At 32.9% G+C, this 15,608-nt stretch overlaps 1 protein-coding gene across 1 annotated transcript; it reads right to left on the reverse strand.

Annotated features, from left to right (window-relative positions):
• Positions 1-12,633: 12,633 nt before the first annotated feature.
• On the reverse strand, positions 12,634-14,868 carry LOC133305096 (S-adenosylmethionine synthase). Its single transcript, XM_061505225.1, has 2 exons — positions 14,740-14,868; positions 12,634-14,109 (listed from the first exon to the last, which is right to left on the reverse strand). Exon 2 carries the CDS (start codon positions 14,098-14,100, stop codon positions 12,913-12,915), a length of 1,188 nt encoding a protein of 395 aa, XP_061361209.1. The 5' UTR covers positions 14,101-14,109; positions 14,740-14,868; the 3' UTR covers positions 12,634-12,912.
• Positions 14,869-15,608: the final 740 nt, after the last annotated feature.

Here is a 15,608-nt window from a genome sequence, read left to right on the forward strand (position 1 = left end):
AAGTAATGGCCCTATGGAAGCTAAAAAAGGATACTATGGTTGAAAAGATTTATTGAAGACTTAAGTTTCAAGCAGGATAAATATGTGATCTATTGTTATATATGAAGTGTTAATGAATTGAGCAAGAATTCAACTTATCATTCTCGAACAAAGCATATAAGTGTGAGATGCCATTGACTACGTGAAGTAATGGAAGACGAGTTATTGAAGATTAAGAAGATCTATACTAACAAGAATGCCTCCAACATATTGGCTAAAATTGTTACTTTAGAGAAGTTTGAGTTATGCAATGATCTAGCATGCATGGACTTTTAGTTAAGAGTTAGTTTTTCTATCCTAATTCTTTCTTAAAGAAAGAAATAAGGGAAGAACATTATGTGTAAAAAAGTTGGTGTGGCAAAATGGGCTGGATTCATCGAGTCTTTTTATTTTCAAGTATGTTTAGTTTGTATTGCCAAGTTTTTATGTTTTCTAATATTTTTATCTCAATTATTCTTTACTAAAAGATGGAGAAAAAACATTTAATTTATGTAGGAGGTTATCCATGTATGAGACAAACATGAGCTCCTAAAGATTGTCATATTGAGTATTAATATACATTTAGGCTTGGGAATGGAACAAATGAATGAAAATATGAGACATAATTGAGTAACATTTTAAAATTCATAAAATGATTTTTTTTTATCTTTTTATTGTTTAAATGGGTTAACCCCCAACCTGCCAAAAAACAAGACGGGTTAATGTTTTCAACCCACTTCTAAAAAGTGAGCCAACATGCCCCACCTTATTTTGGTAGGTTGGTGGGGTGGACCAACCTATTATTTTTCCATCTCTATGAAAAAGTGAGGTAGCAGCAACCACGAGTGAGAAAGAAGAGATAAAGAAAAAATAAAAGAGAGAAAAAGGATGAAGAAAGGATATAAGACCTTCTTCGACTAATTTAACAATGAGAATTGTTGGAATGAGCTCAAACTTTAGCTGGGTGTTCATGGCATCTAGTACTTCATATCCAATAGAAGATTTATGATTTGGAGTTCTCTAGAGCACATATTTATTTTCCCCATTTGGATCATTTATTGGTGACTTTCTTCTTTACTTTTTCTATTGGTTTCCATCTATGTGATTATGTATTTGAGTTCCTTTATGTATTATATTTGTGGAAGATTTGGTTGGACTTTAATAAATGTCCCGTAATTTCCCCTCACTTTAAGGGCCTGTTTGGATGAACTTTTGAAAAAACGACATTTTATATCTTGCTTGTTTTAGAAGGACTTTTTTCAAAAGTTAAAGCTATTTTGCATTTGGATGTAGTAAATGGAAAACACTTCTAACTAAATATTTATTTGGATGTAGTAAATGAAAAACACTTTTAACTAAATATATTATTTGGATGTTAAAATTAAAAAGCACTTTTTATTTATAATTTTAGTAAAAATGACATGTGAAAACAAATCATTGGAGGAATTTTGGTTATAATGGAGGCTGTGGGGCCAGTGGCGGGGTATGGTGGTGGTGAGGGTAGCAGAAACAATAGTGGTATAAGTGGTGGTAGTGACGTGTTGATAGCGACGATAATGTGATAATGGTGGTGGCGACAATGGCGATATTATTGGTGGTTGTGGGGTGGTATCATCGACAATGTGGTGGTCATGGCAGTGGCAGGGTGGTAGCAGAGTGGTAGTGATGGTGGTGGCAACAATGATGATTTTGTGGTAGTGATAGTGGGGTGCAGTGATGGTGATGGCGGCAACAATCGTAGAGGAGGTGAAATTGGTTGGGTTTAGGGTTATGATTGTAGTGGTGGCAGCGTTAGTGGCAATGATGGAGGTGGAGGCAGGGGAGGTGAGATTGGTTGAAGTTGGGTTAAATTTGGATTTTGAAAAAAATATTTGGCGTTTAACTTCTCTTTTCTTAAAAGCTAAAATTTTTAATTTCAATAAAAAGTAGGTATTTTACTTTTTTAATGACTTCTTTTTTTAAAAGCAGACATCCAGACACTAGTTTATAACGGAAGAATTTTTTTGTTGAAAAAAAAACAACTTTTGAGGGAAAAAGCCCTTCCAAACGGGGAAGGGCTCTAAATTTTTCCACGTTAAAAGTCTTTGTGCCAATGTACCAAAAAAAAAAAGTCTTTGTGCCAATTGCTTTCTTACTGTTCTTGATTTATTTGAGTTGTTTCCTTCAATTCGCAATTAACAAGGTTAATTGTTGTTTGGCCGGAACAATATGTGTGGGTATCTTGATGTTTTGTTATCTTTTCATATCTTTTAGATCACTCCGAATCCATGAAATCATCTAAAAAAGGTTGTATAATCTATAGATAAAATAAATAAGAGGGTGGATTTGCTTGTCTAGTATGTATTAGGCTACACGACCTGAAGTGGTGTTGTAGAGCATAACTTGAACAAATTTATTGGTTTATAAACGATCAATTTCATATAAAGGTGTGCACAATTTAGTTTGGTTCATTTTTTTTTAACCAAACTGAACTGAAAAAAAAAAAACTCAGTTTGTAGAACAAAACTAAATTATTTTATCAAATCAGTTCAAAATTTGTTAGGTGTGCACAATTTAGTTTGGTTCATTTTTTTTTTAACCAAACTGAACTGAAAAAAAAAATCAGTTTGTAGAACAAAACTAAATTATTTTATCAAATCAGTTCAGAACTGGTTGTGGTTTTGAACCCGTTCTGAACTGGTTTTGTTTTGAACCAGTTAAAATTAATTTGAATATCCCACCAACCCATCAATGATCTATCAATTCAAGCAAACACTGATTTATGTTATTTACCGTTCAATAAAAAAACATTTAAGTTGTCACATTCCTAACCTTTTTAAGTGTTGTTTTGGTCTTTAGATTATAAAAGAAACTCTCACAAGAATATCTTTTTGAAGGATCACCATTTATATTTTGTTTTTGTTTTTTGTACAACAACCCTGAATGTACAATAGACTGAAGAATTGTAATAAAATAAATTGATCATAGGCTTACCAATGTTACAACTTTCATAAATGTTTTGCATAATGTCTAAATATGATAACTGAAGCATTGCATGTGATAAAAAAAATCTATAGAATAACACACACAAAAAAGTTTTGTTCATTATTTTGAAAAAATCAGTTTGGTTTATGAATTGTTTTTTTTTTTTTAAAACAATTTTGTTTTTGAACTGAATTTTTAAAAACTAGTTCGGTTTTTGAATTTGTAACTGATTTTTCAAAACAAATACAGTTTAGTTTATAATACAATTAAGTTATTTTGGTTTTTTTCACACCACTAATTTTATGTTATGTAAGTTCTTACTTGATAAATAATTGCTTGGTTTTTATTGTTATTTCCTAATTTAATGCCAATATATAAAGCTATATTGTATTTGATGATAGTTTTTGGTGTTACGCCAATAGTCACATTCAATACAGAATTTGATGGTTGGATTTGATTTGCATTTCGATTTTCTTTTTCTTGTTTTGGTTATGCAATTTGAAATTTAAAGTCATCCTTGGAATAGTGTGGAGTGCGTCCCGCAAAGAAGAGTTCTTTAGAAATTTAAACTAAAATTGAATTTTGAATTCCCTGCTTTTTTAAAAAAAAAATTCTTAAATAATATTGTTGTTGTTGTAAAATTAATAAAAATCAGAAGAATAATAGAGATAAGAGAGATAGGGGAATGTATTCTCGTTGTATTGTCACACTACAATGATGTCTTATTTATAGGCTCGGGAAACATGAAAGTTACAATAACTGAAAATCATTCTCCATGAAAATCATTCTCCAACGGTTATAATATCTCTAACAACCATAACGTCACCAACGGCCATATGACCGTTGGATAAAAATTTCAGTTATTGTAACTTTCGTATTTTCTGAGCATATAAATAAGACATTGTAGTGTGACAATACGAGAATACATTTTCCTATCTCTATTCTTCTTATAATTCTTATTAATTTTACAACATGTTATTAGCATTATTCCACTCACATGAAGATTCTTCTAGCCTATTGGAGTTTTGGATATAGAGAGCCTAAAGGAAAAAGGTTAGATTTTCAAATAGCTACGGAGAAAGGTTACTAACCCAATTTTTAATCTCATTTATATAAAATAATGATTTCTAAAATGACCATATATGCATACACGAATATTTCTTATAGGATGGATAGAATTTCTTCTTGAACTTCACATGGGGATAAGTTTTTCACAATTTAAATTTATCACCACCCACAATTTAATCCTCATTCATTGAAGTGGTGTTGTTTTGTATATTTCTCTGCATTGGAGGATACTAGCTGTTAATCATTATTATATTATACTAAATATTTGTCCATCAAAAACAGTTTGTTTTCACCTTTTTCATTCTGGAGTTTAATTCAATGCAGCTGGCCTTAGTGCTTTCCCAAACCATTATTTCACCTTATCCTTTTTTTTTTTTTTTAAATATGTTACATTGGTAATGACTATTATGATGAGCATAAAAAGAAAATGAAACATAGAAGTGGGAAATGGGGTGTCGATTTCATTATTATTGTTTCAATATAGACATTTGCATGTTAAATATATGCAAGAGGTGCAATGTAACTTGTCTGTCTGGCTATAAAAAGAAACCTGAATGATAAAAGGGTATATATGCCAAAAAGAAGCTTGAATCTGTAAATGTAATTGGCTAGGAACAATTCTCTGGAAATGTCTTTTGTCTTTTTCTTTTCTTTTCCTTCAAAGTGAAGGGTTTAAAAAGTTGTCATATACCTTCAAAAATGAAAGAACTTGAAAGGGTTGATGGGTTAAATATGTTAGCTCTTTTAGCAGGAAGAAAGAACTTTTTATTAACTTAACTGTTGATCACCCGATGGCTGTTCCTCTCTTGATCAGCTGTCCTTTGGGTTAATTTTTTTTTTGTGGAAGTATTCATTCAACCATTTGCTACATGAAGTCGCAGCTGATTTAGCTTTAACCTTGGGTTTTAGCCCATTTAGTGTGTATTGCTACTAAATTTGTGCTAAATATTGTAACATAGTGTTTGAAAAAAAAAAGTATCTGCGTTGCATGGCTATTTCCCTATAGCATAACCTTTTAAATTGAAGTGGTTGATTGAAACGGGATTCAATCCCAAGAGCAGTAGGTTGCTTCATATATTTGTTTGTTCTGTTTTGGTCTTTCTAAGATGTTGATTGTTGAATTTGATCATAGGCACCTTTTTTGATTACTTAACTCAGTATATACGATTGAGAATATGTCGCTTTATTGCAATTATTATATAACCATGTATTATAATATGTGCAATTTATTTTTCCTTTTATATCGCTATTAATTTTGTGTTAAAAGGCAGTTACAAACCATTTATCATCAATCAAATTTAATTTTTGAAATGAATGAGAAATCGTTGGAGCAATTAATGCATTCAAATGAATGGTTATGAGTTTAACCGTTTTATTTTGCATGTAATATATTTTACTTCAATATATTAAGTAGTAATATTCTTTTAATTGAATGCAAATAAAGAGTAATGATGATGTGCAAATAAATTCATTCTTTTATTTGAAATTTAACCGTTAATTAAATACCCGTTGATTAAATAACCGTTACAATTATTTTATATATGATCAAATCCCATAACTGTTACAGTTATCTCGTGCATGGCTAAATGTTATTCAATAATTTAACGCATGAATTTATGAGTTGATATGATTATGCATATATGTTTTAAATGAGACAATAATGATTATTACCGATGCGGTATTTGTGATTTTTATAATTAAATACAATTTATTCAGTTATGGATTGACATGATTATTGTAACCGAACGTCATAATTTGACTTGACCCCGTTTTTTTAATAAAGAAAATACATGTAATGAATTTGTATGGTTATTTATAGCATGACATTGATTAGATATTGAATATTTTTAATGCTCAATTTATAATATAAATTATCTTTGTTTTGGATCATTATGAATATTCATTGTTTCTCCGTATCCGAATGAGTGAAAATAAATTTTAGACCCGTTGTTCAAAAGCATTGCCTGAAGCAAATGCCAAAATCCTGAAAGAAAATCCAATATTGGGTCAAATCATGAAAATGAAAGAAGCCAAACGAAAGTGGCTAATGAAATTAATATGACAAATTAAAATAAGGGCAAGTGTTATGAATCTTATGCCATTGAAATTAATCCCACTGATGAGAGGCTAAATATCTTTGTTGGTTATTGCTCTTGAAGTAGTAAATTCTCAATTATTTTATCAATTGCCTATTTAATGCCTCAATATGTGATGGATGTAATTACACATATAGGTATGGAGGAAGCAAATTTTAATACAATAATTGACAATATAAAGCTCTAGAAGTGCTAATTTGTGATTATCAAGGGGGACTAAATTGGCTATAAATGATATCACATTGAGACCAAGATGGTGGTAAAATTGACTATTATTACAATATTGCAGGTAAGAAATGTGAAAAAAAATTTACATGTTTTTCTTTCAATTGAAAACTACACTAATATTAGCATGATTGAAAAACATGCCTTGGTAAATCAAAAGGATATTGATTATGATAGCTACATTATTTGGCATGACCGGTTCGACCATCCCGGATCAAATATGATGCAAACAAATTATAAAAAAAAAAATCATATTATCATGCATTGAAGAACCAGAAGATTCTTCAATTTATTGAATTTTCTTGTATTGCTTGTTCTCAAGGGAAATTATACCAGCTAAAGTTGAGATTCAATCTCTTGCGTTTTGAAATGCATACAGGGTGAAATATATGGGCCCGTTCACCCATCATGTGGACCTTTCAAATATTTTGAATTTAATAGATGCATCTATAAAATGGCCACATGTTTCTCTATCTTGACACTTATGAGATTGTTTGCTCAAATAATAATATCAAGAGCACAACAAAGACAATTAATTTTTATAATGCTGGTGAATTTATATTATATGTCTCCAATTGGTTGCTAGAACATTTCCTATGAGAACAAAGCTCCCTATTTTGGCATGGGATATGCTATATTTTATGTTGCAATACTTGTACGCATTATGCCAATAAGTTATCATCTCCCCATTACATTGGCTTATGGTCAGGAGCCAAATAATATTTTTGATGTGCGATTTATATTCTAATTACTCGACTATAACGCACAAAGATGAATCCCAAATATAGTTGGAAATATATGTTGGATATGAATCTCCTTAAATAATATATTGAAATAATGATTAAAGATTTAGTGGATTATTGTTATCAGTTTTTCCAACATAAGGGGGAGAGAATAAACAGTTGAAAAATACATAATGCATTATTATTATCTCATATAGATCCTCTCACCAAGTAAATACGAGAAAAAGATATTATTTATCGACTGCCAGATGGTTTAACTGACCAATAAGTCTAATATTCCAACTGTAAATGCTCCAATTCATATTGTACATAGGAAAATGATCGGTTCCAAACATAAAAATCCTCAAAAAGGGAGAAAAGGAGAAAATGATTAGGATGATCATAATATGGAGACAATTTTTAATCACGAAGACATAACTTTGGTTAAAACTCGAGGGAGGTTCAGGTACCTGAAAATAATAAAAACAAAGAGATCTCTATTAGTTATGTCATTACAAGAAACTGTTGGAACCATAAAGATATAGTTGTCGACAATTTTTTTGCATAAAATGAAATGATGAAACAAGACGAGGATTTTGAAGCTAAATTTGTTGATGATGATTGGCCAAAATATAAAGACACAATTCAAATTTAAAGTTTTTTGGACTTGTAGTTCAAACACAAAGGTGTAAATGCCAGTGGGGCACAAATGTGCACAAATTATAATGAAGTTGTTGTAGCACAAGAATTTTGCAAAAACCTGGCATCTATTATATGAAAATATATTCCCTTGTGGTGGATGAGATCACCTTCAGATATTTTAATAATCTGGCAGTACATGAAAAGGTTGACATGCGTCTAATAGATGTTATTATAGCTTATTTATGTGGCTTATTGATAACTCTCCCAAATGAGAGTTAATTTAGTATTTTTATGATGAATTTGTTGCATAAATTCCATATAAGTTGACCTCTTTGTATGATAATTGAGCTAAATATTGTATATTTATGATTAAGTGCTTTGAGATGACTAAGTATGGAAAATAAGACAATATCCCTTGATTTTTTGTAAGAAAAGATGACTTGTTGAGTGTTTGTCTTTGCAGGAAAAATTGACGTAGGAATGTTGTAGCAGAGAAGCTGACGAAGAAATGATATAGCAAGCGCTATAGCATGACAGCGTGGACAAAGGAACAACCGAACTTTTAAAATTCAAAAGTTAGTTAAATCCCAACAAATGGATAAGACACCAGCAAGAACAAGGGACGTTTCCGAAGATTTATTCTCATCCCAAAATTGCAAGGATCAAGGACAAATTCAAAGATTGAGTCTTATCCTAGAATCCCAAAGAACAAGGACAACAAACCTTTATTCGGTCAACAATATTGGCACAAGAAATCCAAGAAGATCAAGATCTTATCCAAGCAAGTGCCAACAAAGCCCAAAATCCCAAGAACAAGGACAACGAACTCACACTCACATTCGGTCAACAACAACATTGGCACAAGACATTCAAGAAGATCAAGATCTTATCCAAGCAAGTGCCAACAACCCAAGAATCTAGGGATATGATAAGGCTGCAGCAACAAGATTCATGAATTTTCACTCTTAACCCTAAAGCCCAATTATCCAACCACTTCTCCTATTTAAAGAGGAGTTCCCCACGGATTCAACAAGCGAAAGAGAGGTCAAAAAGGAAAGAAAGAAGGGAGGGGAAGAATATAGTACCCCTCTCACGTTTAGAGAGAAAAAGGGGAGGTTCTTGGAGGAAGGAGAGATGCTGGAGCATTGCTGGAGCAAGACCATGGCAAAGTTTTCCTACAACATTCGTTTTCATCTTCTTTTATGTTTTCCAATGATTTCTTTCTTTCTTTTCTCTGTTTTATTTAATTTCATTATGAGCTAAATTGCTCCATAGGCTAGGTGATAAAATACCTATGCTGTAACATTGAGATGTATGCCTAAACTTTGTTTTTATTAATGTTTAATTAGTTTTTCAACGAGTTTGCTTATTCTTATTCATGTATGCATGTCGAGAGATACATATATGATATTGAGGAGATTGGGGCCGAGAGGTTTCCGAATCCAGACCCTTCTTGAATTGTGTGGATTAATTAGGTTAAGAATAAATTGATTAAGTTGTCGGTAGAGAGATCATTCACACCACATAGCCTTGAACTTGAACTTGAACAATTCAGTGATTAGTTTGGCCATAAAGATGTAGGAATTAGTTGTTGGGTATATATGTTAGGTTGGCCAAAAGCCCTTGCATATCTTAGTGTTTGGTTACTAATTAAGCATTGATATAGCATCGTTAAAGCATCGTTTTAGTATTGTTGTATCAGGGAAATTAAATCTGACCTATATCTCATCCATCATCTTAATACCTTTTAATTTAGTTTACTGTTTTCTTAAGTTTAATTATCTTTTATTTTATAAACTCAACCATAAAAATTAATCATTTTCTAGTTTCTTTACTTAAATAATCATTGCTTTATAAATCATCTCTGAAGGAACGATACTTGGACTCACACCTCCCTTTATTACTAGTGACACGTGCACTTGCGTATTTGTGTGATTGATTTAATTGATTGAAAATTGCACAACACTTATTCAATCGATAGTGAAATATATATGAAAATCCTAGAAGGATCTAAAATGCTTGAAGCATATAAAAATTCCCGGGACATTCGTTGAATGAAGCTTCAAATATCATTAATGAATTAGAGCAATAAAGGCATGTGTGGTATAATCACCTTAATAAAATATTTATCTACCAGTTGACTTGTAATTTAAAGATATTTTACATGCATAAAACAAATCCATTGAGTACCCCAATGGTTATATGAGCTCGATTGACATAAATAAAATATTCATTTAATCCCATGAAAAATCATGATTTTTTTTTTGTGACATATTGAGTTCAATTGAGACAATCTTATTATCGTATAATAAAGGGTGAACATCCAAGGGGAATTATAAAATTATTAAAGTGGATGTTTGGCTTTTAAACCCTTATTCTTACATTTTATCTTTATTTATAAATTTGTTAGCATGAATTAATTCTTTTTTGATATGAAGATACTATAATAATACAGGATCCACACAAAGCTAGATTCCAAACAGGATATTTATTCACAAGTAGAAGCACGACATGAGATAATAGCAATTCATGAAGAAAGTCAAGAATGTGTTTGATCAAGTTCAATGACGCAACACATCCGAAAAGCATGTGATTCTTAGAAAAAGAGGATCCAACAATATTGCATGAAGATAATGCTGGAGACAAAACGAAACATATGTCATCAAAATTCTTCTTCACTCATGATCTTCAACAAAATGGTGAAATTGATGTTCAACAAATTCGTTCAATTTGGCAGTTTATTAAATACATTACCTACTTCAAGTTTTGAGAATACAAGATCGGGATGCGTAAACTCAGAGATATTAAATAATGTTATCATCAGGGGGAGTGAAATACGTGTTACACTCTTTTTTCCTTCACCATGGTTTTGTCCTATTGGGTTTTCCTGGTAAGGTTTTTAATGAGACAGCTTCTAATACATATTTCTTCTCAATAGGATTATTGGACATTCAAGGGAGAGTGTTATAAATAATTTAATGGTTGTCCATATTCGTTACATAATCGTTATGACTGTTAGAGACGTTATGGCCGTTGGAGATGATATGGTTGTTGGAGATATTATGGCTGTTGGAGATATTATGATCGTTGGAGAATAATTTCAGTTATTATAACTTTCATGTTTCCCGAGCCTATAAATAAGGCATCATTGTAGTGTGACAATACATTCCCTTACCTCTCTTATCTTTATTCTTCTTCTAATTCTTATTAATTTTACAACAGTTATAGAAAATATGGGTAGATATTGTTATACCCATTTGGTTCAAGAGAGAGGTTATATTACATACCTTTTCAATTACAAACTCTTACAACTAAATTTTAACTGTTAATTTTCGTTAACCTTACAGTTATAATTTATTAAAAATGAATAATTAATTAATAAGTGTGATCCAATAAATTATAACCATCAAATTTATACATATCAACTATTAAAATTTAATTATGAAAGTTTATAAGTGAAAAAGTTTATAAATATAACAATCTTCCTTGATTTAGATGTTGATCATAATCAGATACTTATTACTTATAAAATTGTATTAAAAAATGAAACAGAGAACCTTAAATTGTATCTCAATTTTGGAAGAGTGAAGTTCATTTTGGGTCCCTAACAAAAAGCAATGTCCCCACTTTCGTCCCTAATAAAAAAAATCCATATTAGTCCTTTGGGTCTAAATTGAGTCTTCATCGAATTTCTGTGGGACCACTTTTTCAAAGAACTGGAATTGTAGAGGGACAAAAGTTGACTTTTTTTTAAAAGGATGAAAGTGAAGACCGTATTTTTTGTTAGGGACCCGAAATAGACTTTACTCAATTTCTAAACACGTATATGCTTTTATAAGTTCGGAGTTGGATATCTAAATTAGCAACATTTTTTTAAATGTTAAAAAAATTAAATTAGCAATATTTTGGGTATGTTACAAAATATTAAATTAGAAACTTTTTTTTTTTAATGCTGTGAGTGATATGTTAAGATCTTTTGTTAAAATGACTTTTATATAGCACTTGTCAAAATGTTGCTATTGCAATTTGCAAGGGACTCCTCTTATGAATGTTTAACACGTTCAAAAATTGACTTCAACGACAAAATGGTATTGTACCCCACCAACTAAACAAGGAATCGGGAGGACAATTGATTGACTTCACTTAAATAATGGCAAGTAACACTGATGTGCTTTTGACTGAGTTTTGGAGAATCTCCTTCTGAGCTCATAGGGTAGGAGAACCATCCATTAGAAGTTAGAACCTTTTTACCTTTGGGAGAAATTAAAAATTGCTCCTCCCAACCAATTTGTTGTCCTTAATCAAACTCTCTTGATCTACTGCTCTCAATTAACACGCAATCCAAGTAGCAAAACTCAAGACATCAATCATGGAGATATATAATTATTTCATTATTGGAGACTTCTATGTATAAATGCATATAAATACAAGTTCATAAATAATTAAACAACTGATTAATAAACTAATCAATAAAAGGTTAGACACATAAACTAGTTACATAGTTCAAATATTATCCTTTTCTTTATCGTTAAAAAAATAACTGCCAAGTACAAAGTTTGCTTAGTTGTTTATTAATTTTTTTTAGATCTTTTATTTTTATTTTTATCCTTAATTTTTTCATACTTTATTTATTTAGGTTCTGCCATTGACCCTAACTAGTATGGGATGCCACCAACCCCCTAACTAGTATGGGAACCAACCCAGCTACTTTGGAATAAAGGTGACATTGATGTTATTTTTTCTAAATGCACCTAAATTCACTAAAAACCACAATGCATTCACATTATAAAGTGAACCCCTTTTTAATTTGAGATTATAACATATATCGGACATAATTAGTCCTTTCTCGAAGTAATCGAAGTAAAACTATTTTTCTCATGAATTCATTGGAAATACTACTACAATTCATATATTAAATCGCTTACTTCATTTAATTTGATATTGTTACCTACATGGGCATGAATCCTGAGAGAACATTTTTGTGGTTGATCATGTAATATGTATGTTCAACGAAAACATACAAGTACACAAAAAAAAATCAAAAATAATGATGATAAAATACAGAGAACAAAACAAAACAGCAATGGTAAGGAGAAAGAGATACAGAAAATTTTAATGAGATACTAAGAAGCCAGTAGGCAACACGCAAAACTCCAAGCTGATAACATTGGAATCACTTAGGCAGGAACCTTCTCCCCCTTGAGGGGCTTCACCACCTCCCATGTGAAGTCAGAGTCATCTCTGCCAAAATGTCCATATGCAGCAGTCTTCAAGAACCTGCCATTTCCACCCCTTTTGAGATCAAGGTTGATAGAGATCATGCCAGGCCTGAAATCAAAGTTCTCCTTCACAATGTTGAGAATCTCCTTGTCAGGGATCTTTCCAGTACCATAACTGTCAACAAAGACAGACAAAGGCTCAGGCACACCAATGGCATAAGAGACTTGCACAATGCACCTCCTGGCAAGTCCACTGGCAACAATGCTCTTTGCAGCTTGCCTCACAATGTAAGCTCCACTCCTATCAACCTTAGTTGGGTCCTTTCCTGAGAAAGCACCACCACCATGTGCACCCCATCCACCATAAGTGTCAATGATGATCTTACGGCCAGTGAGACCAGCATCACCATGAGGACCACCAATGACAAAACGGCCAGAAGGGTTCAAGTGGAAAATGGTCTTCTCATCAAGGTACTTCTCAGGGATCACAGGCTTGATAACGTGCTCTTTGAGATCAGCAGCAATTTCATCGTTTGTCACAGTCTCATCATGCTGTGTAGAGATAAGCACAGTGTGGACACGGATTGGAACCATGGCACCCTTGTCATTGTAATACTCAACAGTGACTTGGGTCTTGCCATCAGGCCTCAACCAAGGACAGGTGCCATTCTTGCGCACTTCTGTGAGACGAGCACCGAGTTTGGTTGCAAGGACATGGCTCAAGGGCATTAATTCAGGGGTCTCATCAGTGGCATAGCCAAACATGTGACCCTGGTCACCAGCACCAATTTCTTCAGGTCTCTTTGTGAGATGGCCATGCACACCCTGAGCAATATCAGGGCTCTGCTGTTCAATGTTGACAAGGACCTTGCAGTTGTCAGCATCAAGACCTACATCATCAGAAACAAAGCCAATGTTCCTGCAAGTGTCACGCACAATCTTCTCGTAGTCAACGTTGGCTTTGGTTGTGATCTCTCCAAAGACCATAACCATGTTTGTCTTGGTGCAGGTTTCACAGGCAACCTTGCTATCTGGGTCCTGTTCCAAGCAGGCATCAAGCACAGCATCAGAGATCTGGTCACAGAGTTTGTCAGGGTGTCCCTCGTTCACTGATTCTGATGTGAATAGGAAAGTCTCGGTAGCCATCTTTAATAGCTGTAGAATAACATAAAAAAAGAGAGTTAAATTAACACCTACAAGCTAATTCACAAAGGAAAAGAACCATGCTTATAATTTTAACAGAACAATTTAACACAAACCCAAGTCCCATTTCAAAACATGCCTCCAAAATCAGCTAAAACACTATAATCAGCAAATCCCAACTCAATCCAAGTTCAAAGTTTGTTCATTAGCCAAATCTGTACCCAGTGTGGGAAACAACCACACTAGACACCAAACCAAAACCAAATCAAGAAAAATAAAATTCACCAAAAATTAACACAAGTTAAACGAAATAAAACACTAAAAGCACATCAATTCCCCCAGATCTAAATGCCCAAATCGAATTCCCACAAATTTAGAGAAACTAGAAAGTCAAAATGCAGATCAGATTTCTACTGCAGACATCAACACGGATTCCGCAACACACATTCGGTTAAACCCAGTTCGGGAAACCAGGACCGACCCAGTTGAGGAAAAAGCGAAACAAACAGACCCAGAAGTGCAAAATCCAGACTTTAACCCTTCAGATCTATAGAGAAAGCAAAACTTGTGCAGCAGAAGGAAGAACACAACACAACAGAAGCAACTGAAAGTTGAAATAAAGTAAAGAGAGAAGGGTAGTACCTTGCAAAGAGGCACAAGAAAGAGGTGGTTGGTGTAAGAGATAGAAGAGGGTAGTTGCTTGAACAGATAGAACCCGCTTTGCAATGGTTATGTCTGCTCAAGCTGTGTGAGTCCAAAGAAGAGACTTGGGTGTGGATTTATAGGCATAGGGTGGTTGGGGTTGTTGGGGTGCACTTAAAGACTGAAAAGCCCCTATGCAGCAAGATCAGGGTTAGATTCATCACTAATCAAACTACCCATGTCGGGTTTTTACGTAGATGGCTGAGATTGGATCTGAGGATGAATCTCATAATCTCAGCCGTCTGTTTAGATCAGGGAAAGTGAGGAGTTGGTGAGTGGGAGAGAGAGGAGTTGAGACAAATCATGTTATGGCCACCACATCCACAGCACAGTCACGCCCCAACGCGCTTCCATGTGGACCCCATACCTACCCCAAAACCCAACCATGATACATACTCTTGGTTTTTTTTGACTCTATGCCACCTTCCTTAGTCCTACTGTATCCAGAGGGATCTTCATGGAATGAAGTGAATTCCAGCTTCCCCTCTTTAAATTTTCTTTGAAAAAAATCAAACTAATGTACATAAAATCTTTTTATTAATGTGCATTAATAGACAAAATAACTATGAATATTAATTACATTAATCCTTTTATTAATGTACATTTATTAGATTTTGTAGAATTACACAAGTGTGTAATGTGATACAAATTTTTATCTCGAATTATATTTTTTAGGTTGGTCTTTGATAAGATTTTTCTTTCAAAAATACACCTTTTGGTATGATAAAAATACAATTCAGATTGCCCCAGATCCCATTGGGGATGGAAGAGTCTCTTCCACCAGTGGGACTGTATGTGCATGGGCGAAG

Source organism: Gastrolobium bilobum, unplaced genomic scaffold (genome assembly GCF_033153095.1).
Source record: "Gastrolobium bilobum isolate Gb01-03AN ecotype WA unplaced genomic scaffold, APGP_CSIRO_Gbil_v1 utg38165, whole genome shotgun sequence".
Classification (NCBI taxonomy): Eukaryota; Viridiplantae; Streptophyta; class Magnoliopsida; order Fabales; family Fabaceae; genus Gastrolobium; species Gastrolobium bilobum.

Coding starts and splice junctions, on each gene's coding strand:
- LOC133305096 (XM_061505225.1), bottom strand. CDS start 14,100: ATGGCTACCGAGACTTTCCTATTCACATCAGAATCAGTGAACGAGGGA.